Genomic DNA, 26,886 nt, shown 5'->3' on the forward strand with positions numbered 1-26,886 from the left:
AGATGGCTGACATCATACAGCAGACCACAGAGCTTCGTACATTCATTTTGTAGTACCACTGCTCCTTCTCCATTTGCCTCCCTGTTCATTTGGTGTTCTTTTGTTTCATTCAACATGTATTTGTGGAATACCTACCTTATGATAAGCACTGTGCCCAATACTAGGGATACAGCAGTGAGCAAATAAACTCCTTGCCCACTTAGAAATTACATTCCAGTGGGTGGGGGCAATTATGCAATAGTGAGAGACAGAGAGAGAGAGCGCACAACAGAGCGAGACTCCATCTCAACAACAATAACAACAACAAAAAAAAGAAAAGAAAAAGAAAAGAAAGGCAACACCACTAGCCCACAAACCTCTGGGCTCAACTTCTTTCCTGACTTCAAGACAGGCTCCTCTGTGGTTCCTTCCTCATTTCCTCTTTCCTCCTTCCTGGGTTTTAAGTCTCAGAAAATGAACGATTTCATGAAAAAGAGCTGCATAGAAAAATCATATAGATAATGTAAACCCATTCTATAATATATGTTTGTAATTATATCAATAAATTGAAAATAAATCCACCAAAAATGTCAACAGTAGAATTTTCTAGAAGTATTGTTCTTTCCTGTATGTTGCAAATTACCTACAATTCATAGGAGCCATTATTGCCTGAGGTTTATAAACATGCACTCTGGATTGGACAGCCTGGAATCACTGCTGGCCCCATGATCCGCGCTGATCTGTGGCCACTCCTTGGCCTCTCTGGGCCTCTCTCTCCTGTTCTATGAGGTAAGGATTCTATGCATATGAAGTCAAACCTCCCTCCTAGGGCTGCGATCAGGACATGAGGAGGAAGCCCAGGTGAGCACGTCACGCTCCGGCACATACTAGAGCTGAATGAATGACAGCTCTCACAGTGAGCCAGTGTTGCTCTTAAAAATCACGGGGTATGGAGCATTTTTAGGGAATAATTTAAAAATAATTCAAAAGCCAGGGTTGAGAGGAGGAGAACTGAAACTTGTTCTAATCTTCAAAGCGTGTGATTTGGAGGCTTCTGCATTTGGAACATTTCAAAGCTTCCTGGAATCTATCTTCACTGGGTACCCAAGCACTGGGGAAAGATGATAAACAGGCCTGCGGGAAGAGAGGCAATTAGTAAGCCATGGCTGGGGGCTGCCCAGGAGCCTGCGGTGCTCTTGCTCCCATGTGTGTGCAGGCTTGTGTCTGTGGGAGTGTGTGGGCATGTGTGTGCTGTGTGACACGTGTTTTTTGAGTGTTTATTTGTATGTGTGATATACTGTGTAGTATATATGTGAGGTATATTATTGCAGTATGTGTGTATGTATGGGATGTGTTTTGTGTGTGGTGTTTGTGGGGACTGGAGTGTTTTGTGGTATGTGTGTAATGTGTGGGGGCTTTTGTATGTGTGGTATTTTGTGTGTTGTGTGTGCTGCTTCTGGTACAGGTCTATGTGTAGAGCTTGTTTTCTGTGTGGCGTTTGTGGTGTGTGTGATATGCAGGAAGGTGGGGGTGTTTTATGGTGAATCTGTGTGTGGTGTTTCTGGTGTGTTTGCATGTGCGGTGTGGGAGGGTGGGGTGTTCTGCGGGGTGTATGTGTATGGCGTGTGTAGCGTGTAGTGTTGTGAATGTGGGAGTTGTATGTGTGATGTACTGTGTGTGGTGTGTATGTGGTGTCTGTGGTTTGTATGTATGGAATGTGTTTCATGTGTGGTATATGGTATTTCTGACATGTGGTATGTGTAGTGTGTGCAGTGTGGTGTGGTGTGAGTGTGTTGTATATGTAATGTATTGTGTGTGGTGTGAGTGTGGAGTTATATATGTATTGTGTGTGGTGTGCGTGTGGAGGTGCATATGTAATGTACTGTGTGTGGTGTGAGTGTGGAGTTGTATATGTAATTTACTGTGTGTGGTGTGCGTGTGGTGTCTGTGGTATGTGTGAATGTATAGAATGTGTTTCATGTGTGGTGTGTGGTATTTCACGATGTGTGGTATTTGTGGTATGCGCAGTGTGTGTGGTGTGGTGTGTGTGGACTTGTATGTGTGGTGTGTGTGGTGTTTGTAGTATGTATTTATGGAATGTGTTTTTTGTGTGTGGTTTATGGTGTTTCTGATGTGTGGCATGTGTGGTGTGTGGAATGAGTTTTGTGTGTGTGCAGAATATGGTGTGTGATGTTTATGATGTGTGGTATGTGTGGTATGTGCAGTACGGTACATGTAGGGAGTTATATGTGTGACATATTGTGTGTGGTGTTTATAATATGTGTGTAGCATGGGATGTGTTTCATGTGTGTGGTATATGGTGTTTCTGACGTGTATGTGTGGTGTGTGCAGTGTGGTGTGTGTGTGTGTGGAGTTGTATGTGTGATACATTGTGTGTGGTGTCCATAGTACATGTGTATGTATGGAATGTGTTTTTGTGTGTGGGGTTTCTGACGTGTATGTGTGGTGTGTGCAGTGTGGTGTGTGTGTGTGTGGAGTTGTATGTGTGATACATTGTGTGCGGTGTCCATAGTACATGTGTATGTATGGAATGTTTTTTGTGTGTGGTATTTCTGACGTGTATGTGTGGTGTGTGGGATAAGGACATGGGTTTCCAGCACTGGCCCAGGCGGCAGTGGTGGCACACACATCTGGTTCCCCTCCTTCATTTGCCTGTGTGCTGTGCCATGTGTGGGCTGGGCGCTGGTGAGCCAGATGGATGGCAGGCACAGGGGTCAGACCAAAGCCACCTGATGACCCAGCCGCATCTGCAGTGGCTGCCCCAGGGACCCCTCGGGCTGCCTCTGAGGGACGATGGCCAACTAGACAGCCTGCACTGACTGTCCAAAGGCCGGGCTGAGCTGGGTGGGCCACGACTGCCTTGTCCACAGAGTGGATCCCCACAGCATCCACTTATCAGCCACTGATCATTGCTCAGCAGGTCTTTCCACCAAAGGCTCGTCTGCCCACCTCCACCCCCGGTGCTCATCTGAATCACCGGCTTCTGCAGACTGGCTGATTCTTCCCTCCTACACCAGAGAGGTCCAGGGGCCTGGCTTGGGCTCATTCTGGTCCCCGGTGCTCACACATGGGAAGTAGTGGGGAAGAGCATGGAACCTGGACCCAGCTGCCCGGCAACGTGTCAACACAGCTGTATGACGTGGCATGTGCATAGGTGACTTTCCTTCCCTGGGGACAGGTTTTATGAGGTCTAGACGAGGCCATGCATATCAAGTGCCTAGAAATGTGCCTGGCACATGGAGAACAGTCAACAGATGTTAGCCTAGGAGTCAACAACCAAAACACAAAGGCGTTGAGTAAAGGGATGCCAAGCACCCCTTCTTTCTGGCTCCCCAGATGGTCATTTGGGGCTCCCCAATCCGGCATGGCTTCTAAACCTCATACCTGAGCATGGATCACTCTTGTGGCAGCTCGTACCCAGCTGCAGGGGGACCCAGACAATCATGGAATGAGCGCTTCCCACCTTCCTCCAGGTGGACCACAGGACCAGGGTGGGACTGAAGCCAAGGCGGGAGGCAAGCACTTTGGGGTTCTGTGACAAGAGCTGGAGCCAAGGGCAGATGCAGAGTTCAAGACCAGACAAGGGATCCTGACAGTCTCCCAGCCCCAACCCAGCAGCCTGTGTCACTCACAGGGAATGGGAGGTCTGTGGGAAGGCAGCGTGCTGACAGTGGAAAGCTGTGTGGCCCCATGGATGGGAATGGAAGAGCAGCTAGCTCCTGTCCTGTTGGGCATGGCAGAGGGCATCACCACAGGAAGTCAGGGCAGGCAGGCAGAACCCAACAGACTCCCTGAGTTGAAGAGGCAGAGGTGAGAGTACAGGAGAGTTCACAGGACAGAGTACCACAGAAAAGGAGGCTGCAGGAGGCAGAAGCCCAGAGATCTGCAGAGTCCCTATGGGATGCCAAAGAATGGCTTCCAAAGATGGTTACATCCTCATCCTCAAAACCTGGGAACAGGTTACTTTCCATAGCAAAAGGGAATTAAAGTTGCAGAGGGAACTAAGGCTGCTCGTCATATGACCTTAAAATAGGGGGACGATCCTGGATTCTCTAACCCCAGTTGGGTCAGAGAGGTGAGAGGGAGGAGAGATTCGAAGTGTGAGAGGTGCTCAGCCACTATGGCTGGCTTGGGGATGGAGGAAGGGGCATAAGGAGGAATGCAGGCAGCCTTGGGAGGCCCCCCCAGCCAGGATGTGGGGATCTCACAGGTCACTGAATTCTGCCAAGAACCCCAGTAAGCAGGACATGAATTTCCACCTGAGCCTCTAGAAGGCACCATAACCTGCAGACATCTTGATCTCAGGCCAGTGGGACCTCATCAGACTTCTTGCATAGAGAACTGCAGGATAATAATTCTGTGTTGTATACATTACTAAGTGTGTGGTAGTTTGTGATGGCAGCAATAGAAAATTAATAAAACCCCCGGAGTACTCTCCTGCAGAGTACTAAAAAGCACATGGACACAACACCCTTGAGTACTCGCCCTGCACAGTATCGATGAGCACATGCACACAACGCCCTGGAGTACTCGGCCTGCAGCATATCGATGAGTATATGCACACAACGCCCTGAAGTACTCGCCCTGTAGAGTATCGATAAGCACATGCACACAATGCCCTGGAATGCTTCTCAGCCTGCAGAGTATCCATAAGCACATACACACAACACCCTGGAGTATTCACCCTGTGGAGTATCAATGAACACCTGCACACAACACCCTGGAGTACTTGACCTGCAGAATATCAATGAGGACATGCAGGTAACACCCTGGAGTACCTGCCCTGCAGAGTATCAATAAGGACATGTACACAACATTTTGGGGTACTTACCCTGTGGAGTACTGATCAGCACATGCACACAAGGCCCTGGAGTACTCACCCTGCAGAGTATGACACCCTGGAGTACTCGCCCTGTGGAGTACTGATCAGCACATGCACATGGGAGTACTCGGCCTGCAGTGTACCGACGGGCACGTGCGCATGGGAAAGAGAGGGAAAGAACCACCTGAAAGGATGAAAGGACACAGTGCCTGCTGACAGCATAGGACCCCACCTCATGCACTGACTCTGGGTGCAGAAGAAAGCAGAGACCAGTTTCCTGACCTGGCTTTGCTACTACCTCATCAGTGGCCCTGGGCAAGACACCACCCCTCAGTCTCCATTTCCTCATGTGGGAAGCATGGGCTTGGTCTGGGAGACTTCCAAAGCCCATTTCCCTCTGCAGGCCATCAACGTAGAGTAGCAGTCTATTCCCAGATTGGGTTTGATGCCACTGTTTCTTCAGTGGAGAACTGAACTCTGCATCCACAGAGCTGCCTGGATTCACTGCATCAGTGCTCAAAAATGGTCATTGGTCCTAAGGCTCTGCTGCTGAATGGACATGCCACAACACGGTGACTCAGTGCCTGGTGACCACTTCCCTTCACAGGCAAAACCCTGCCTTGAAGAGATACCTCAAGGAGTCTGTGGAAGAGCATGCAACAGTTTAAAAAGAATGTCCCCTGTAGCAAGCTCTCCATTCTCCAATATATATGGATGTTGAAAAGCAGGTTGCCAAGCAACACTGAGTGACAATGTTGATGTTTGAGAAAGATGCAAAGATTGTGTATTTATATTTAATATATGTATATATAAAACATGTAGGCATAAAAATGCATTGAAAAGAGGTCCATTTCCCAGAGAGTTGCCAAGCATTCCTTTCAAAACATAAGTCATCTCATGCCACTCCTCACTTCCAACCCTGCACAGGCTCCCAGCTCACTGGGAACCAAACACACAGCCTCTGATCCTCTCGACAGCTACTCTCCACCTGACTGTGCTGCCCACTGTCCCTCCCTCCCTCTGTGTGTGCAGCCACCCGCCTCCCAGTGCCCCATGAGCAGGCTGTGCCTGTCCCTGCCTTGGCGCCTGTACCTGGTGGCCCCTGGCCAGGTGTCTGCCCACGCCCTCACTCCAGGCAGGCATGGCTGACCATTCTGTCTGAAGTAACACTTCTTCCCCAGCAGCTTCTCTCTCTTACCTCACTTTATTTTTCAATAGAGCACAAATCATCATTTAACTAATTTTAATCTCATCTGCATGCTTGCTTTTAGTTTTAGTCTATAAACCCTTTGAGTTTTATAAAATGTCATATCCCTAGGACACAGAGTAATGGCAGCACAGAGTAGGTCCTACATAAACATTTATTAAATGAATAAACAAATATAATATAGTAAACCACACCCGATGGATGCTTCATGGGGCTATTCTGGAAGGTGGTTAAGGGAAATCCTATCTTTATCTCTACAGTCTAAACTGTCTACGGTGAGAAGGTTATCATGGATTGCTTGTGAAATTAATACACATTTTAGAAAAAGACCACTATAATTCACTGTAACGAGTCCTGTTACAGTGGTGCTGCTTTGGGAACCCACGGGAGTCTGCACTGGGGTAACTGGGAACTGCAGGTGGGGCAGGGAGAGGAGCACAGAAAGACTGTTCCAGCCGGGCGCGGTGGCTCACACCTGTAATCCCAGCACTTTGGGAGGCCGAGGTGGGCAGATCACGAGGTCAGGAGATTGAGACCATCCTGGCTAACATGGCGAAACCCCATCACTACTAAAAGTACAAAAAATTAGCCAGGCGTGGTGGTGGGCGCCTGTAGTCCCAGCTACTCTGGAGGCTGAGGCAGGAGAATGGCGTAAACCCGGGAGACGGAGCTTGCAGTGAGCTGAGATCGCGCCGTTGTACTCCAGCCTGGGCAACAGAGTGAGACTCGTCTCAAAAAAAAAAAAAAAAAAAAAAAAAAAAAAAAAAAGGGTGTTCCAGGCAGGGCGACTAGCGTGAACGAAGGGCCAGGGGTGGAGTGAGCTTGCCCACCAACCCTCCCTAAGGGGATGGAGGCACTGCCCGGCCAACAGTCAGGCTGTGTAGAAACATCTGACTTGCCCCCTATGGCAATGCCACCCAAACCAGGCTGTGGGGGCACAGGGCGCAGGTGACAACATAGAAGCACAGAAACCCATGCACTGCTTCCCTGCTTCCTTCACTGAGAATGTCTCAATACAAAACAAACCCACAGAAATTCTCTCATGGGAATGCAGTGCTCTGAGTGATAAGCATGATTTTCATTCTGGCCTGGAGCAGCTCTTCCTCCCACCACAGACGGGAGCAAATGGTCTGTGACCTGGGACTAGTCCTCAGGCTCCCCTGAGCAGCCTCGGAGAGTCCACCTTCAGTCATGGGCTAAGGAGAGCGGTGTTTGGGTGTGGTGTGTGGGTGGTGTTTGTTTGGGGGCTGGTGGGAAGGAAGGGGCAGAGACTCACGCTGTGCTGTGTTCAGAGCTACGCAGCTGGGATATACGGAGCCCCACAGTCACTCTGGATTTCTGAAGGTGCTTCCCCACGCCCTCCCTTCTCCCCTTTCTCTGCCTGCCTTCCTAGTCTGACTTATTTCTTGCCTCTTCAGGCCTGTGTTGATTCCTTCCTTCTCACTGTTTCCTCTGGGTCATGCTCTCACTGGCCTCCAGGTCTCTGTGCCTGCCATACCCTTCATCTGCTCGATCCTGGACAACTTGGAGGACTCGGTTTGGGAAGGCCCAGTACCTCAAGGAAGCCTCGCCTGACTCTCCTCAGGGCTGCCACAGCCCTTGGAGAAACCTTTAGGCATTCCTCAGTTTCGTCATTTCCCAGTGGTCTGGGAGCCTTGGATGGAGGCCTTGGATGGAGTTATGTTCAGCTCTAGGTGCCCAGGTCTCTAGACAGAATTTCTCAGTAAATACTGCGTACATTTAAAAAATTAGATGGAATGTGCTAGAGTCAGTGAGGAAAACAGTAAGTAGAATGAATATTCCATCTACCGCCTGGGGAGGCGGACAGTGCGTCTCACCTGCAGGAGGCAACCCCTGCACAGCCAGGGCAGGGCAAAGGCAAGGCGCTCTGTGTTGAGGTTGGGATGCCACAGGTAGGGACAGGTCGAAATTCACATCCCACCCTGACGGGAGCTGGGGGTTGAGTGGACTTATTGGGGTGTGAGGTGTGGGATCTGTGGAGCTCAGAAATACCACCATAGAGTCTGAATTTTAGGATATTCCCTAGCCTCCCCGGGAAGGCAGCTGAACCAAACAGAGTCCCCACCCATGGCTGGGGCGGGAAGCATTAATTGCTTTTGCAAGCTTGAGAAAAATCATACAACTTAATTAAGCTTGGCCCATCCTGGGAACATCCATCAGCTGTGGGCGCAGCAGGAACAGGAGGGTGGCTTGAAGTGGGGGAGAGAAAGGAGACCCAGTGGGGAGTGGTTGCCGCAAGGAGACAAGACTCTCCCAACCCCCCCATCAAAGGGTTTGCTGAATGTCCCTGGGGGTCAGACCCCCGGTATCCACCATCAGGGAGAGCAGGGAACAGCGCAGCCTCTTAATTAATCCACAGAGAGAGCTGCGGCCTCGGCCTCACCCTGCGTTTCAATCATTCAATCCTTCTAATTTCCCAGCAATTTAATTAAAGGATCTTCCCCTTTACAATAATGTCTCATTTCCTCAGAGCAGCTTTAAAAGAATTAGAAGCCGCTAAAGCTGATTGGATTGTAGCTGTTTCCCTGAGACTTTGGTCTGGAATCTCAGGGCGCAAAGGTGCTAAAAGGATGTGGCCACACCCCAAAGCCCCTTCCACAAAGTAGAAGTTGAGGCCCAGAGGCCCAGAGTGAAGAGGGGCGCCTCCAGGGTCACATGCAGAACCAGGGGCAGCATAAGATCTTGGCTAAGTCCATCCCCTCCCATCTCCCATTCATCATAGCAGAAAGGTCTCTACTCTTCAACCAGGGACCTCGGTTTATTCTTCTTTAAAATGGCATGCCCTTTGTAAAAATTAAATTTGATTATGAGTGTAAAAGCGCTTGGTGGGTGGAAATCAAAATAAAACACAAATACCCTGGAAACTTCTGTGAGTCTGGCCCTGTAGACCAGAGCACCTATGATAGGGGTCAGTAAACTATGGTCTGTGGGCCAAATCTGGCTCATCACCTATTTTTATAAATAAAGCTTTATGAAAACACAACCATACTTATTCATTTGCATACTATCTATGGCTACTCTCATGTTACAATGGCGCTGTTGAATAGTTACAGTGGAGACCATGTGGCCAACAAAACAAAGTATCTACCTGGCTCTACCAAAAACATTTGCCAAACCCTACATGGTTGCAGAAGGCCATGACTCTATCAAGAATCCTCCAAGGACCGAAAAACCAAAACACTGTCTTTGAGCAAACAGTAGTATCAGCTACCAAATACTGAGTATGTGCTGTGTGCTAAGAATCCTAGATGACAAGGTGTAGAATACTGCATCAACCCTACCGATGGTGCAAACATCCCCATTTATAAACGAGCTAACTGAAGCTCAATGAGACTGAGCACACTGCCTGAGGCTGTGGAGCCAGCGAGCTGTGGAATGGAGCTTCATTCCATATCCATCACCCCAATCCCAGATTCCTCCATACTGAGCTGACATTCCTTCTCCAGGGCTAACACCACCCCAGAATGCATGAGAGCTGGGTGGGACCTCACAGATCCTCCAACTCCAAACCCCTAACTGTATGCCAGGGAAACTGAGGCCCAAACAATGCAAGGCCACTCAGAGAGTCCACGGCAGAGATGGGGAAAGAGACCACAGCTCCTGGCTCCCTAGAAAATGCCGTCACACTCAGGTGAGCACCTGCTCTGGGTCAGGTGAGGTGCTAGGCAGGTAATAGACCTTATACAACATCTGTAAGCATGTTACTACCCCCCTTTTTCAGATGAAGACACTGAGGCTCTGAAATCAAGGGATATGTGTCCCAGGGCACACAGCTAGTAGAGCTAAGGAATGGATGTAGGTTCCTCTGAGTTCAAAACTTGTTCTCTTCTCACCGCCCAGGCTGTAAAGTGGGGCCATCACAGAAGCAGAGAAGGGCCACACTCCTCTGCTCTTCAGGGCAGTCCATGAGTCCCCCACATCCACCTTCTGCTGGCAGCCAGCTGGGGTCGGTCAGCGTGGGTAGGGGAGCCCCGCGGCTGAGGCTGGCGTAATCAGCACTCAGGGAACACTCACTGTCATGGTCACCCTTCACTGAAAGGAAACTGCAGTGCCAGCAGCTCAAGTGACTTGCCCAAAGCTGCACAACTAATTTAAATTAGATCAAAAATCCTTCACTTGGGGCCCAAGAACGCCCTACAACTGTGCTCAAGTTTTGTGTGTGTACACATTTTTCTGGGGAGTAGGTTAATGGCTTTCATCAGAGCCCGCAAAGAGGTAAGTGGCCCTACAAAGTGAAGAGCTGCTGTTCAGATCCAGGGTTCTTGGCAGACGTACCCAGCACATTAGCTTCCAACGTCTGTGGGACGCTCTTTCTCCCTGCTCCCCTTAGCCCAGAACATTCTCCCAACCACAACCTCCTCCAGTCCTCCCTCTCTGTCATCTAGGACTTGGAGGAATGTCTGTGACTGGTACAAGCTTTATCTTTTGAGTCTCTGGAATCCAGGCATCATGAGGGCAGAATAAACACTGTTAATGGACCTGACCTGAACACGAAAGGCGGAGTGTGTACCTTGGTCCTCTTTGTCTTTCTGTCTGGCCTGCAGCGAGTGGGATCACCCTCCGCACACTTAAGGTGCCTGACAGTTCCTAGGGCTTCGGTCAAAAAAAATCTCCCAGTTACACTGCACTCAACCTGTAGATTTTGGCTATGTGAAAATACCTCCAGGAGACATGTTACATTCTAGAGATGCAGCAAACATTGTGTTACCTAGGGAGCCGAGCAGTGTGGACTGGGGATGCCGCATGAGGGGAGCAGGTGCTCCAGCCCTCCATGTGATCAGCCCCTGTTTGAGAAATGGCTCTGTTACCAGGAGTGGGATGCTGGTGGCTGCTCCAGGTCAGGCGTGCATCCTCTACCAGTGTGATTATGTGTGTGTCTCATACAGTCTTCCCCTCTACTGGTAGCTCAGTATCAACCTCCCACTTTAGAGACTTATAGAGGAAGGCCAGGGACAGATAAGGGGAAGAACAGAGGGAACAAATAGCTTTAGGTTTCTAGATACTCCAAGAAAATCTTTGCTTACCACAAATAAACAAGGCACTTTGGGACAGGTTTTAAAGTTCTGGTGGGCCAAGTGGACTTCTGGCCCGACAGGGTCCAAGGCTTAGGGTCCCTTCCCTCTGCAGGCTGCCAGAGCTCCCAGCACTGCAGACACGTGGTGCCTGAATCACACTGAAGGGAGGACTGAGTGGGCTCAGGATGTGAAAGTGACTGCTACTGCTTCTCACGGATGGCTGCACCTGCTCCAAGTGACCCCGCCCCCAGTGGGAGGGGCTTGTCCTTGCAGTGGGGGTGGATTTGCAATGACCCCTTCCCAGGTGTCTCTCCGAAAGGTCTGGGCAGTGAGTCAGTAACAGCCAGGAAGGAGGGTGCTCTCAGAGGGTGGAGCACCAGGAACAAGCCTTCCCGGGACTGCGGCAGGAATCTCAGACCCTTGAAGACACATGCCTCACTAATGGGGCCAAGCAGGAGTGTCTCAGAGAGTCACTTGCCCTGTGCCATCAGGGGAACCCCTTGCCCTCTTGGAGCCTCAGTTTGCTCACCTGTGAAACGAAGCAGCATGACTGTCTCCCTCAGTCCCGCCGGCCCTGGCCTTCTGGCCTTGCTTCGCAGTCTCTGCTCTGCATTCACGTTGCTCTCTGACCGTCGTTCCTCATCACTGCAATGCAGAAGCCCCTTCCACGCCCCCCCAGCCTCTGGGGCTCCTGCCAGAGAACTCGGCCTCCAGGTTGTTCTGCCACTCATGCATCCAACATGATTGCTATAGAATACAAATGATGGCAATACTCACAAGGACTGTAAGAATTAACCCTCCTTGGATGCCTGCACAGGCCAGAAAACTGGCATGCAACATCTTATCAAAGCCTCACAGCAATTTGATGAGGAAAGTGCTACTGTGACCCCCATTTTAGAAATGGAAAAACTGAGGCTCAGAGAGAACATGCGATGTTCCCAGCTCTTAAGGGGTGAACTGATGACTCCAACCTGGGATTCGGACCTCAGACACGGCCACGATTCAGTCGCTCACAACATATCCACACTTTTTTTTTTCTTTTTTTTTTTTTTTTGAGACAGAGTCTCGCTCTGTCACCCAGGCTGTAGTGGTGTGATCTCAGCTCACTGCAAGCTCCGCCTCCCGGGATTCTCCTGCTTCAGCCTCCTGAGTAGCTGGGATTACAGGTGTGCCACCAGCACCCCTGGCTAATTTTTGCATTTTTAGTAGCGACAAGGCTTCACCATGTTGGTCAGGCTGGTCTCGAACTCCTGCCCTTGTGATCTGCCCGCCTTGGCCTCCCAAAGTGCTGGGATTATCCACACTTCTTCTTTACAGAGTGCCAGCTGATAGGCTTCTAGATACGCCTGGCCTGGGTGGACTCTATTAATTATTACAGTCAATAATGCTATGATGTACACAGGACAGAAGCTGGGTGGGCACCCTTCCCCCAGGCCCTGCAGAATCTGTCTCTTGAGGCCAACTGCCCTCGAGGCACCTGCATGTGACCTAAGTGTTCACTGCAGGCAGTTCTGTCACTTGCACCTCCTTTATCAGTTTCACCTGGCCCATGACAATCCCCTGGGGTCAGGGCTGCTGTCTGGGGCATCTCTCTATGACCCATAGGTGTGATTCTGGATGCTCAGGAAAGAGGTGCAGAATGGAGGAGGTGAGGCAGCTGGGGCCCCTCTCCAGTCTGGTTCCCCCGTGGCCTCTGGCCTGACACAGCCTCCTTCTGTCTACACAGACCTTTCTTCTCCCTTTTGTCTGCTTTGTGATAGTTAATAAACCAAACCATCACTGCCTTCTTAGCCTGCAGGAAGTGTAACAACTGTTATCTACCACAAACCACCGAAGCCTTAAATTGCAGCAGGAATGGTGACAGTGATAGATTAGAATTTTTAAAATCAAACCCAAACATGTCCCCGTCATGGCTAAGAGAAGGGCTGAGCTGCCTTGAAAATAATGTACTTGGAATATTTTGTGATGCATGGTAAATTAAGTCTCCCCCCCAGCACTTTTCCCCTTTCCTCCAACAGAGTATTAGTCTAGTTAATTGATTGCCAAAGATTTCCCACTATGACCTAAAACTATTCCCACTGTGGGGAGACTGATGGAATCCTGGATTTCATCCAAGGGCAGGATGGACAGTTCATTTTGAACTTTAAAAGGGGTGGAGTGGGGAGATGGATTTGGAATCAAATGGTCTTTTTTTCTCCAGCCTTGAAAGATGGAACTGAAGAACAAGGGGAAAATCATCAGTGACAAGAGTTAATGAATTTTAAATACTTATTACAAGAAAAATTAATTTGTCAAATTAGCCCCATAGATACAGGTTATACAATGAGTCACTGTCTCCTTAAAGATGCGAAACTCAGAGCAACTAACGCATCTCAAACTTGCTGTTGCACAGCCAGGCTGCAAGGTCATGTTCATGTTTGAGCGCTATTAAGTGGAGCCTCTCCTCCATCCCAGAGACTGTGCTGCGCACATCACAAACATCTTCCCAGTAATTCTAACACTACGGTTATTTGATAAACTTCTACATCTATGCACTGGGTGAGAACACCCACCCTTCCCAATGCTGTCCTGAGAAGCAAATACCCAATGAACAGAAAGTCCTTTGCAAGTCCCTGATGTACAAGGAGCATCCGTGCCTTGCAGCAATTGTTATCTTATCACCCCCACTGCTAATGGGGGAGAGGTGGTGCAGCCTGCCCAAACTGACACACCTGCTGAGAGTGAGGTTGGGCCAGGTCTGTCTTGCCTGGGCTTCAGCTCTTTCATTCAAAAACTGCCCTTCTCCCCTTCCCTCAGTAGATGTGAGCCTGTAGCCCTGTCCACATGACAGAGGCAAAGCCCATCCACGTGCGAGGTGGGTGTCATCTGTGAAGGTGCGTCTGTGGGAAGTGCCAGGGCTCTTCCAGGGCGAGGCCAGCTGAATGCTGCCTTGGCCTCCTCCCCAGCCGAAGCATTACAGAGCACTCTGGGCTGGTCCCCATCTCGTGCCTCCACCCTGTCTCTGACCTTGGGCCAGCCCTCAGTCTCGTCCTTGCAATGACTTCTGCTCACACTTGGCCACATGGCCCTGGGCTTCAGCTCCCTGTAGTCAATCTGGCACTTCGCCTCTGTCCTCCATGTCCTGGTCCTGCACTGCCTTCCTGGTGTCAGGGCTGACAGACAAACAGGACAGCGCAGGGAGGGTAAAAAGTACCTGGGGGAACAAGAACTTCATACCTGCGTTCAAGTCCCACACGCATCCCTTTCTAGCCTCCAGTGCCCCCCAAAACAGGTTACTTACTGAGCCACTGTCTTCTCAGCTGTAAAAGCAAGAGAAGAGTTGGCAGAAGGCACGTTGGTTATGAGTGCAGATACTGCTTGAGCTCAATTCCTGGTTCTGCCACTTCCTGTGTGACCTCGAGCAAGTTACTAAACCTCCCTGTGCTAACAGTTCCCATCAATAAAATTCTAACAATAGCACCAAACTCCCTGGGTCGCTGTGATGTGAACACCCATAATCCCAACACAGAAGTGCCAGTGCTGTCTTAGGAAGACACAGGTGGACAGAAGTCCAAATAGGAAGATGCCCGTGAAAGGGCCTCGTATGGTATCTGGCACACAGTAGGTACTTAACACATATTCTAAAACAGAGAGGTAGACAATTCAGCCTTTTAGCACAAGCTTTCACCTTGCCTGACACAAAAAAATACCTGGGGTCAAAAAGCACCCGAGAACAACAGCCAAGGGGGTCGGGAGCAGTGAGAAGCTCCATCTCACAGTCACATGCATGGACCACTGGCTTTGAAAGCTTCCCCTCTGAGCCCAGCATCAGCTCCCCAGGAAAGAACCGCGGAGAACCAGGCCTGCTGCCTGCCCCACCCACACACCCACCAGGCCTGGTCAGCCAGGACCACTGGCAATGTCTCACCTCAGCTTTCTGCATTTCCTCGTAATCCAAGGAGACGGGAAGGGAAGGTAAGTACACAGGGTCTGCGTGTCCAGGCAGGGCAGGCTCCGCACTCAGGCTGCTCCGAGCACGGAGCACACCCTGGGAGTCCTCCCAGGTCACCTTCATGGCCCCCCTCTCCCGCTACCTTATGCCCTTGAGGGAGGAGTCTGAGGGATACTCAGGTGTAAGACCCCCATGCCAGGGATACAAGCAATCTGTGATATTTCCAGAGTGTGGGCCAGGACACTTCTAACAGCTTCAGAGGCTTCACTCATTTAATCCTCTTAATCATCAGGAGTCAGCAATTATCCTCAGACCCATTTCAGAGATGGGTAAACTAAGGCTGAGAGGTCTGGTGGCATGGCAAGGTCACGTGGATAAGTGACAGAGCAGGGTTGGAGCCCAGGTCCTCTGCCTGCGAGCTGGGCACTCACCCATCTCACCACAGACCACGCCGATGCATGGGCAAGATGTCCCATTCTGGAGAACCACCCTGACCTCCTCGCCCTTCCCCTCCTCTATCCAATGCCACTGCCTGCCCCACAGCGTACAGGGTAAAATCCACATCCACCATTTCGCATCCCTGCTCTTCTAGGATCTGGCTTCTGCTGATCTTTCTGCCCTTCCCTTTAGAGTTGCCCCCAGACAAACACAAATGCTCATGGCTTAAGTTCATCTCGGACACTGCCCGCCCCAGGGGGCGCTGTGACTCTTCTTTGGAATTCCTTTCTCGCTCCCTCCCACCCCAATCTCTGGAGGTACAAAGCCCATCTAGGTTCCCAGGCCCTATCACAGGTCACCTCCGCCGTGAAGCTTTCCCTAACTCATCCCAAGCCAGCAGCGTTCTCCCTCTTCCTTGCTTAAGGCAAGGAGTCACTGTCCTACTTGAATCAGAGCAGCAGCTTTTAAGCTTCCCCCAGGAGGTGCCCTCAGGCCCTGCTGGGGTGAGGTGAGAGGGCTGGTAACAGGGAGAGCCAAATAAACTCTGCCCTCTTCAACAGGGCGGCTACTCTTTTATTTGCTTCTGAACTTGCATCGGATTTCATTGCAAGAAAGGGTTCTCGGAGGAAGCAAACCTTGACGTCAGGGTGTGAGAAATGTCAAGACACCCCAGGGCTGGGCTGGGTATAGCAGGACTCAAGTCAATGCCCCCACAATGCTGGGCACAGAGCAGGAGTTCCAAACGTATGGCATCTATGTTGAGCACCCAGACTAGAAACCTTGGTCACACAGTCCTGTGTTATGACGCCTTTGATGGTCAGTGCATTGCTCCTCCCAAATACACAGTGGAGAAGAGGGCACTGCCACTTCTTGGCTGGCAGCAAATCAAATGCTGCTTGCCAGGAAATGGAAGGTGAGATCATTAACCTCAAAAAGTTTCCAAAGCAAACCTCGACGCAGAGGAAAGAGCCTCATCGTCTGCATTTTAAGGGCCTGGGTTTGGATGGGGTCCTTCTGGGTCGGCCCCAAATTCAAAATTTCAACTTGGGAAGGGGAAATGTAAGCCATTCCGCCTGAGGAACCAAAGCATTAGACAGGAACTGTTTTTATTCCATCCACCTCACCTCCTTAGAATGAGAGGTGAACAGTGAAATAGTGCATTTATCTTAAAAGCGAAATAATTCCAGGATGGTAGGGCGAGACCCTGTGATGGGGTGAATTTACCTCACTTGATAACAAGGGCACTCGATACTCAGGGAAGTGGGACTTTGTCGACAAAGCCAGGACAATCCCACTACGTCCACCCCACTCAGCAGTGATTAAAAACCCGTAAGGTCACTTTCTACGCGATGGCTGTCTCCCTCTCACCAGGCTGCAGAGCGGCTGCAGATAAACATTTGGCACCTAGATGGGGGTCAAGGAGCTGGGGCTGTGATTCAGGGAAGATGCTGAGGGGCACTGGGAGCCTCTGTTTGAATCCTGAGCAAGGGGTGAAGGCGTGGGGGCATGTGTAGGGGAGCTGATGCCGAAGTCTTTCAGGAAGCAGATGGTAAGGGTCAGGGGGTGTGTGTCTATGCTGGGGACAGGGTTCTGTGGTGTTGCTGGTGATGCTGACTGCCTTGCCCACCCCAAGTTGGACTAGGAGAGTCCCATCAGGCTGCCGGGCAGGGAGGGCAAAGGAGAGCACCATTCTGTGGGTCGGGCAGGAAGGGCGGCCTCCCCACCCTGGGTGCCTGCAGAGCCTGGCAGCCCCACCCTGTGGCCATCCGATGCCACATGTCCTCTAGAGTTCCTGGGCCGGCTGCTCCACAGCCTGCTCCTCCACAGGCTGCATGGCCTCCTGCACGTAGACGATGAACTCCGAGGCCTCCCCGCCCTGCGTGTAGACAGTCACCGTCTCAATGCCCTCCACGTCGTCGGAGGACACCACCAGGTGGTGCTGCTCGGCAAGCTCCACGGATGCTTGCTGGACCGTCTCCTGGATCATGACCGTGTGGTTGGAGCTGGGCTCCTCCTCGGTGACCTGTGGGAGAAGGGCAAGAGAAAGGTCACACAGCGCCTACTTCCCGGTCCAGCGTAACAACAAAGTCACAACTACAGCTTAGGAGCAACCAGTGCACTGTGGGAGCACGTCCATTCTCCACCGATCCTCTCTACAAGGCTGTGCGTGCTCTCATGCCCATTTTACAGACGATCAGAATGAGGTTCAGCAGTGTAGGGCAACATGGTCAGGTCCCCAGCTGTGGCAAATGGTGGAACCCAAGTTCAAATCCAGAGTCCAAGGTTGTTTCCTGATGCCAAGCTGCTTCCCGGGGCTTCCAGGAGGTGTGGGGCTACCTAGAGAATGAGGGCTGGAAGGCCTTGTGGGGGTTATTTACTGCAAGTGTCAGGGGTAGCGGTTGGGGGGTGCTCCTAGAAATTTATAACCGGTCCATCTGGCAGTGATAAAGGCATGAGGTCCATCCTGGGCCATGTTTCCACACTCAGGGAGCTTGCCTCTGTGTGAAGATCTGTTTCACACTAGGAAGCAGCAAAGGCCCGGCAGGCCTGATTTTCCCCAGGTGTCCTTCATCCAGCAACACTAATGCCTTAACTATTTGGGGGAAGGTCTGCTGGCAGAAACTCACTGCCACAGGGCTGGACAGGAGTCTTCTGGGTATCAGTCAGGGGACGGGACCTCATGGATTCTACGGCCAGGCCTTTCTCTGAAGCTCCAAGCTGCCAGATTCCAGGCAAGATCCAAATGCCAGCTGGTGCTAATACCCCACATCCCTCATGCTGCCAGCTCTGGGCTGTTTTTAAATAACAACTGTCTTTGACCTTGAGATGAGAAACAAAAGACACAGAATTGAGATCTTAGAGCTGCAAAAATGAGTGAAGGATTAGAAAACAGACACAAGAGGAAAGCAAAGGGGCCTGGAGTTACTTAGCTGGAGGATAAGAGAGCCTTCGGACTTACAGAGGGGTGTCAGGGACACCCGTTCATTTCCAGGTGAGTCTGAATGCCAAGGCGGAGAGAGCACGTGCTCTGTGCTGCGCTGACGGGGCTTCGCACATCAGTTCCACCATTTTTAAGCTATGAGGCCTGGGCAAGACACTTTTGCCCACAACCTTCAGTCTACTCATCTGTAAAACAGGGACTAAAATGTGTTCTCCAGAGGATTCCTGGGAGAATGGAAGGAGATTCTGTATGCAAAGTGGGTGCTCAATAACAGCACCGACCTTTCAATTCCTTCATTCATTCACTCATTCAACCACTTTTTTTTTTTTTTTTTTTTTTTTAGAGACAAGGTCTGACTCTGTTGCCCAGGCTGGAGTACAGTGGTGCGATCTCAGCTCACTGCATCCTCCGCCTCCTGGGCTCAAGCCATCCTCCTGCCTCAGCCTCCCAAGTAGCTAGTACTATAGGCATATGCCATCACACCTAATAAATTTTTGTATTTTTGATAGAAAAAGGGTTTCTCCATATTGCGCAGGCTGGTCTTGAACTCCTGAGCTCAAGTGATCCACCCGCCTTGGCCTCCTAAAGTGCTGGGATTACAGGCATGAGCCACTGCGCCCGGCCTCGACCACACTTTCTTAAATACCTGCTGCTGCCTGGAAGAGCAGTATTCTAGCATGTCAATCACTCATTCTTTCACCTACAGAACCTCTGTCATCTTACCAGCTACCAGTAGACTGCAAGCTCCACAAGGGCAGGACCATGTCTGCCTGGTCACAACTGTTTCCGCAGAGCCAAGCTGATTGCCTGGCGCACAGCATATGCTCAGTATTCACTGACTGATGATCCACTAGGTGTCAGATGCCACGCTGGGCACTAGAAAACCACAGTCCTCTGAGGAAGCCGAGTCTCACGGTGCAGGCACAGGGCACAGTGAATGACTGTGCTGTAGAGTAGCTGGGCTCCTGCAGGGCAGCCTGTGCCAGTGTTGGGGTCCCAGGGGAGGCATAGGGATGGGCTCCAGGCAGATCGGGGAGCAATGACTCCCAGGAGGTGTAGGGAGCAGCAAGTGTGCTCGGGCAGCCTCCATGAGGTCCCACTCACGACGCGTCCGGGCCCTTTCCTGGCCTGCAATTGGCATTGGGTGGCCTCCCGCTCCCCGCCTCTTCTGACTCTGTGCTCTCTCTGGGGAGGGCCCAACTGGCTTGGAGGGTCTCATCCTAACCCTGTGATTATTCCTGTCTCCGCGAGTGAGAAGGGCTGTGTCAACAGGTGGGTCATGTTTAATTCAGAGAGAAAAATGGAAAAGGTTCCTCCAGGCTGGGCTCCGGAGGTTCCAATATGATGGATTGGAAGGAACTTTTGATTTGGACGGATAGAATTCACCCGGAGCTGGAGAGCTATTCTGAGTGGAAACTATCAATACATTTAGACCGATTTGTGTTTTTAGAGTGAACTGAGATCTGTTTTTTCATCTTTTCCCATTTGTTTCCATTTCATTTAACTGGGAAAATATACCATGAACCAGGATTTTAGAAGTAAATATTAATTTATTTCACTTTGCAAGAGAGAACCTGACACAGAAGACTGGGAAAGGGGAGGCAACATGCAGCTAATCTTTTCTCCTCTTACCTGTCAGTAAATGCCACACAAAGGAAAGGGTGAGGGGATGGGAATGGTTTACACCCAGGGCCCCAGGGCCTCACACGTGCAAGCAAGCCCTCCACACTCCGGGAACAGACCACATACAACACAGGGAGACAAACCATCCATGAGCTTTAACACAGGCTCTGGGCCGTGGCACCATTCTGTGGACAGAGTGACTGCCACCGAAGCTAACCCTAAAGGGGACAGTGACTCCTTCACTGACGGAAATTTTCCACTGGCTAACAACTCTCACCCTTTAAAAACACTAACACCACAACGCCCAAGTATGGACAGTGGCTGAAGTCACTGCCAAGGACAAGGAGAACCATGCCAGGGCCAGGCCTTTTAGGAGGACAGGCTGCAGCCTCCTGTCCCCTGGCAGCACAGGGGACACACTCCAAGTTCTTAGGACCAACCGGAAGGAAACAGGAGGTCCCTCGCTGGCCTGGAAATGGCTACTGCCCATAGACACCGCAGGAGGCCAGCGTGCCTGACCTGAAGGTAAACGATGTGTTAATAACTCTGCAGCAGCAGCACCTGGGACCACTTCTTGGAAGGTGGCATCGGCCACAGAGGGTCTGTGGTGGGAAAGGACATCACAGGCAAGAGAAGAGAGTGAGCAAAGAAAAGGTGTGTTCCTGACAGCCCTGCCAAGGCCACCAACCACCTCCCAGTCACCAAACCCACTGGGCAGAGTCCCGTTTTCACCCTTCCAGAGCCCTCTCTACCATCCAGCATGAGATGCTCTCTTCGCTGCTTTCACCACTCTCCTCCCCAGCACTGGGCTCTGCTCCGCGCCCTCTCCCAGACTGCAGGGTCACTCACTGCCCTTCTCCTTCTGCCCATCACAAAGCCTGGAGGATTCCTGGGTCTCCCACCTTGACTTCTTCTCTGACCCCCCAGGCACTTTCACTCCCGGCTGAGCCAGACTCCAGCCATCACTCCTGAGCTCCAGATCATACCTCTGTCTGCAAGTGGGAGGCATTCAGGGATGTCTGTCAAACAATGCAAGAACAGGGCTGCGCAAAAGACACAGGAGAGAAGGCATTTGGGGGAGAAGCAGCAGGTGAGGCCTGAAACGAAGTTCACAGGTGGATCTTGAAAAGCCTTGGTCATGAGCTGAGAGATTGAGCCTTTATTTTACAAAGGAATGCACTAAAGGTTTTCAAAGGGCCCTGCGTCATCCAATCTGTGACATTTATGAATCAAAACTTGCCTAATGTGAGAAGACTTTCTGAGAAGTATGCCTCTCTCATTATCCCTCTAAATATTTACATTTATTTGCCCATAGTATCTTTTCTAAGTATTAAATCTATTTAAAGATAACCTTTCTCCATTTATTTTGTTTTGGTTTTTCAATTTTCAGCCTCCAGGGTTTGTCCAACAGAATCCCCTCGAAATTCACCCACTGCTAATTATCAGAGTACAAAAAAGTTTCCCAACATCATCCTTTGGGCTTAATTCACCAGAAAAAGCGACGGAGGCAATGGTAATGCGTATTTCACAAGTCCTGCAAAGAGCAGGCTTCCCGGTGTGCACATATGTGACAGGGAGGCACGCTGTTGCCCTATCGTGTTACTGAACGTCCAAGACACGGAGGGTTCCTGAAGGTTCCCTGCAGCCTGCTGGTGGGCCTCCTTTACACTCTCCCCAGTGTTCACGAGTGGCTCTGCTGGCCCTGCAGACGCTGCCCACACAGATGTCCATGTCACAAAAAGCTAACGTGTAGAGAGGATGAAGGAGGGAGAGGATGAAGGAGGGAGAGGATGAAGGAGGGAGAGGATGAAGGAGCTGCTTTACAGAAGGGGTTCATAAGGCTTTCTGCAGAGTGCACCCCTTTGTGCATTTCGTGGTACACGATCACATTCTGTTTGCTTTCAGGCAGTGTTTACAAATCACGCGCCTCCTTCCTGGCTCCCATGGCACCCAATATCCACCCAGCCACGTGCAGTTTACTGAACATTCTCCCACGCCTTGTCCCGATTCTTCACACACAATGTCTTGTGCCTTGGGCATTTGTGTTCCCACTTTATAAATGGGGGCGCTGAAGCTCCTCCTGGCCTGGTGACTTCTGTAAGGTCAAACAGCCAGAAAGAGTAGCAAAAGCTGGAACTCAGTCTGGGTGGTTCAGAGACCTCCTTCAGCTGGTGTAGTGTGACAGCGACTATTAGGATCCCATGTTATGAGTTGATATGATTATCACTCTTTACTCCTCCTGATTAGTCTCAGGCTGGCTGTAGAACTCTCAACAACTCTCTTTGTTCAAAATAATCACTCTAGTAGCTTAATCTATTAGCACAGGCTTAAAATTGTTCTTTGCCACAGAAATAATACGGCGTTCACAGGGTCATTATCCTGAGATGAGTACTCCATTTCCCCCAAATGCTGTATCTAACACATCTATCAGATAAATTAGCAGCAGCATAGATAGCTTGATAGAAACCCTTAACCCCTGGGATGTGCAGATGATTCACTGAATCGGGCACTGTGTTCTGCTGTTCTGCTGTCTCCAGCGTTCTGGAGTCTGGACAAGATCACTGTCAGGACCGGCACTTTGCTGGGCTCTCTTCATGCTGAAGGGCAGCTTCCCCTTGAGACCCCACGTCTTCCTTGGCTTTAACCTGTCACTATCCATTCATCCAGCAAACGTCGATGGATACTCCGCTGTGTGCCATGTAGCGGGCATGGCTCTGGCTGCCTCATTATCTTGCTTTTAAACTCCCCTGCCTGTTCTGCCTTCTCCTTCTCCTCCAGCTCCTCTCCTCACTTCCTTGGTAAAACCCATTCCTCTCAGGTTAAGCTTTCTTCCCCCAACATTTAAGAAAATCCCAGAAGTTCCTCTAGCTCAGGAAACCCTCCTTAAGGAAGGTGGGTCCTGCATTGCTCCCACAGTGCTCCAAGGGTGCCCTGAGGAGCCCGTGCACAATGGCTTTTACAATCTATCTCTGCACAGATCTCCCCAGAAGCAAGTACAGCGCTGGTTCCTCCGTAGCCAGCCCAGTGCCACGCTCTTGGTAGGCACATAGTGGGTGATGGTGATTTAGGTTGGTGCAAACTGCCTGCCCTTGGTTCAAACTCTGTCTGGCAGGAGCCCCCCGGATGATGTGAAAGTAGGAAAGACGGTGCACTGTCTATGGAGGAGAGTCCCTTTCGGCTCCAAAAGTCCCAAAGGTCTAATCACCTTATTCTACAGAAGGGAAGTCAAGGCTCAGAGAAAATAAACTGCCCAGGGCCTCATTGTTGGAAATAGAGCACAGATTTTTTGACTTCTGGTCTGCAAAATTCCCCAGCCTGCACGAGGCAACTTCACAACAAGCCACAAAGCACTTTGGTTACTGGAAGAACACAGCCAGAATGTCCAGCATGGCACCTGGGCAAAGAAGAACGCCAAGTAGATTTTCCCTGGAATAATAATATTATTTATAATAGTTGTAATGATTATTATTATTTTGAGACAAGGTCTCACCCTGTCACCCAGGCTGGAGTAAAGTGATGCAATCACAGCTCATTGCAGCCTCAAACTCCTGGACTTAAGAGTTCCTCCCGCCTCAGCTTCCAGAGCAGCTGGGAACATCCCTGGATGAACGAAGAAAGCAGTAAACACACAATGCTGATGCCGATGGAGACATTATCATCTGGACAGACCTAGGGCTCGGAGATTACAATCTGGAATAATAAGAAGTGCTTGTTGTGGATCAGGTGCTGTGTGAAGAGTTTACGTGTATTAGGTACTTAGTCTTCACAGCACCCTAAGAAGTCTTAGTGTCTCAGCTTTAGAGGAGGGGAGACACAGGGGAGGATGACAAGCTGCCCTGGGGGGCTCTGGGGAGGGTGCTGGGGAGTTACATAGTTGCTTCCCCCCTGCTCCCCCAGGCCTCTGAGCCTGATGGTTGCAGCAGCCAGGCCACTGTGCACAGCTCTGGGCGTGGCCAAGCAGGAGGCTGCAGTGTCAGAGTCCACGCAATCTTCTTGATTCTCCCACTGGCCTCCTGCATTTGACCCTAGCACAGTCTTTTTTCATACCTCTCTTTCCTCTCTAATGAGAAGGCACTGATGGACTCCTCTGTCAAAGTACCCTCTGCCTGGGAAAGATGTTCTCAAAAACGCCTGGAGGCTGGCTGAAGCAGGAAGGACAACCCCTCCTCACCTGCCACTGATGGGGAGGTGTCTTGCCGAACAGGAAGATTGTGGGGAAGGCAGCGGCCCATGGGGACACTTGACCTTAGTGTATAACCTGGCCGAGAGCCTCTGAAACCCAATCCCCTAACATAGGTCCTTCTGTGTCAGAGGCTGCACCAACACCCCTCCCCAGGACATTGAAACAGCCCCAGGACACATTCAAGGACATCAAAATACGACAAAGACTCATTAAGAGGAGAGAGAGCTGAATCTCATGGCTGAATCCCACAGAGGCGGCAACGAGAAAGGGAAAATGTTCTTATAGCTGGGTATTTAAAGTAACAATTTTTAAAACTGCTGGTAGAAAATGATAAACAACACAAATTGGCATCACAGCTTTTAAAACACAGTGCGGAGAACCTCCTGGGGCGTGAGTTCCCCACGTGCCTGTGCAGAGGGGCTCGGGCCGCCTGCCTGTTCAGTCATGACAGGGTATTGGAATTTCCAGGGTTCTATCAGACCACGCAAAACCTACCTAATTATTTGAACTTAGCTCCCAACACACAAATAAGTGAAGAATAAAGAAATTTAAAATAAAACCCCTGATGGCCCTAAAATGAAAAACCACAATGACAGTGGGATGGCATCAGTTACCCTCTTACTGGGTTTGTATACCTTTGAAACAAAGCTGCCGCCAGTGCAGCTGCCTTTAGATGCTGCCCACATTCCCAGTGCCCTCCCACAAGCCTGTGCCCTCCGTCAGGCACTGGGAGGAAGATGAACTGCCTTCACTTCGGGAATTCCAGCTGGGGGTCTCTTTAGGACAGGAATCATCCTTTAAGTTTTTCAGGGGAAAGAAACTCCACCGTCATCTCTGCCACCATCGCCACCACCACCAGGAGGTTGTTTCGCTTCAGGCATCCTTCATGTTTCAAATCCATTTTTAAATAAATTGAATCAGGTCCCTATTTATTAAACCATGTCTTGGAGAACAGCCCTCTCGCAGATGATATTAATGTCCTTGAAGGGGAAGGCACCTGGGGCTGTGGCTCAGGAAATGAACAGATAAGCCACAATTTCTTCTCCTCTTGTTGGCACTCCTATTGCTCTCAGGATCAGTTCTCAGAACCTGCTGGGAGGCAGCCCCAGATCCAGATCCGGCCTTCCGGGCTTCAGGGGAGGCAGACAGAACACAGAAAGCCACCAGGAGAACACAGCCACTGTCAAGATCATCACCACAGAGAATGCAGTGAGCACCATGATGAGCAGGACTTGATGAGATCAGGCATGGGAGAGGCAGTGATGCAAAGACAGGAGCCAGTCGAAGGCAAGATGCAGGCAGTGTGCACAGGGGTGGGGGGCGTGTGTGAGGGTTTGCTATGTACACATGCATGCCTGTGTGCAGGAACATGGGCGTGCCTGTGTATGTATGTGTGTTCATGTATGTATCGGTGTGTGCAGGTGTGTGTCCATGTGTGCATATGTACATGTGCATGTATATGGGTCTGTATGTGTCCATATATTTGCACTTGTCTACGTGGATATCCATGCGTATGTGGAGGTTTATGGTTGTGTGTGTACATGAATATTGCGCACATACGTGGATGTGATATGTGTGTGTACATGCACGTGGGTATGGGCATGGCTTTGTGTCTGTTGCTACAATGGGGTATCTCCATCTTTAAATCTCAACAAAGGCCTAATAGGTAGAAGAAATCTCTCCTCGCTCACACTTCCTTTCCTTCTTTCTCTTCTGTGGCCTGTGACACTACTTGCCCCCTAGTTTACAGTCACTTCTCATAATGACCTGAACAGGTCGGCCCCTCCCAGTTTACAGAGTGTTTGTGGATCCCATACCTCCTGTAATTCTCATGGAGCCCCGAGGAAGGCAGGGTAGAGGGGATTCCCATCACATCCCTTTGAGAAGAAGGGGTGGCTCAGAGAGTTGATGTGAGCCCTCAGCTAGTAACAGGTGATTCTGGAATTTGAAACCAAGTCAAAAACCTCCAAAGCCCACAGCCTTCTCTATAATATTCACGGCTTCCTGTAACCTTCAAAACAAAGTGCAAGTTCCCCTGTTGGACAGGCAAGGCCCTCCCTGCCTGACTCCCTCCCCCACACTCAATTTTGGTTACTGAACACACATGCTCTCTCGCCTCTGAACTTCCAACTGTGCTGGTCCATCTTTTCCCAAAGATCCCTTCTTGCCCTTGAGAACTCAGGTCCACGCCCTCTCCTCCAGGAGGCTCCGCCAGTGCCCCCTTACAACGCTGTGCTGACTCTTGTTATACACCAGCAGCACTGGATCCCAGCTAGCACTTTATGCCGCTCTGAGGAGGCGCGACCTGTGTCGTGCTCTCCCTCGCCTTCCCGGCACAATGGTGACAGTGAATGCTGCTTCTCCAATGAATCACTGGGATAAAGAGTGCAGAGTGGGGGTCTCGCTCAAATGACCACCAGATGAGGCACAGCTGGAGAGGAGGGAAGACGCCCCACCAGGACCTGACCTCCGTATTGAGCAACCACAGGAATAAGAGTTAGTTAGAGAGCGAATGCCGAAAACCCCAAGCAGGGCAGCTCAGGCACTGCGCTTCCAGTTCCAGGGGGACGTCTAAAGAAGAGTGGAGGTCTGACTTCGGGAGGCCCCTCACGGCCCAGACGCTGCTCAGCGGGGCCTTCGTACAGGTAAACAGCGCCCCCATGCTGAGCATTCGGTGGCCCTTTCTTTGCTAATGAAGTTGGCAG

At 50.7% G+C, this 26,886-nt stretch overlaps 1 protein-coding gene across 6 annotated transcripts in view; it reads right to left on the reverse strand.

Moving 5' to 3' along the window:
- Window positions 1-16,523: 16,523 nt before the first annotated feature.
- Window positions 16,524-26,886, reverse strand: part of ZFAT (zinc finger and AT-hook domain containing) — a 239,854-nt gene continuing 229,491 nt past the window's right edge. For all 6 annotated transcript variants that reach the window (XR_012416955.1, XM_045398740.2, XM_005564124.4 and 3 more), the window contains one exon: window positions 16,524-17,457. Coding sequence is in view for 5 of the 6 variants with exons in the window: in XM_045398740.2 (XP_045254675.1) it covers window positions 17,218-17,457 (240 nt within the window). In the remaining variant the exon portion in view is untranslated. The remainder of the gene's footprint in view (window positions 17,458-26,886) is intronic.

The sequence above is a fragment of the Macaca fascicularis genome, chromosome 8, assembly GCF_037993035.2.
Source record: "Macaca fascicularis isolate 582-1 chromosome 8, T2T-MFA8v1.1".
Taxonomy (NCBI): domain Eukaryota; kingdom Metazoa; phylum Chordata; class Mammalia; order Primates; family Cercopithecidae; genus Macaca; species Macaca fascicularis.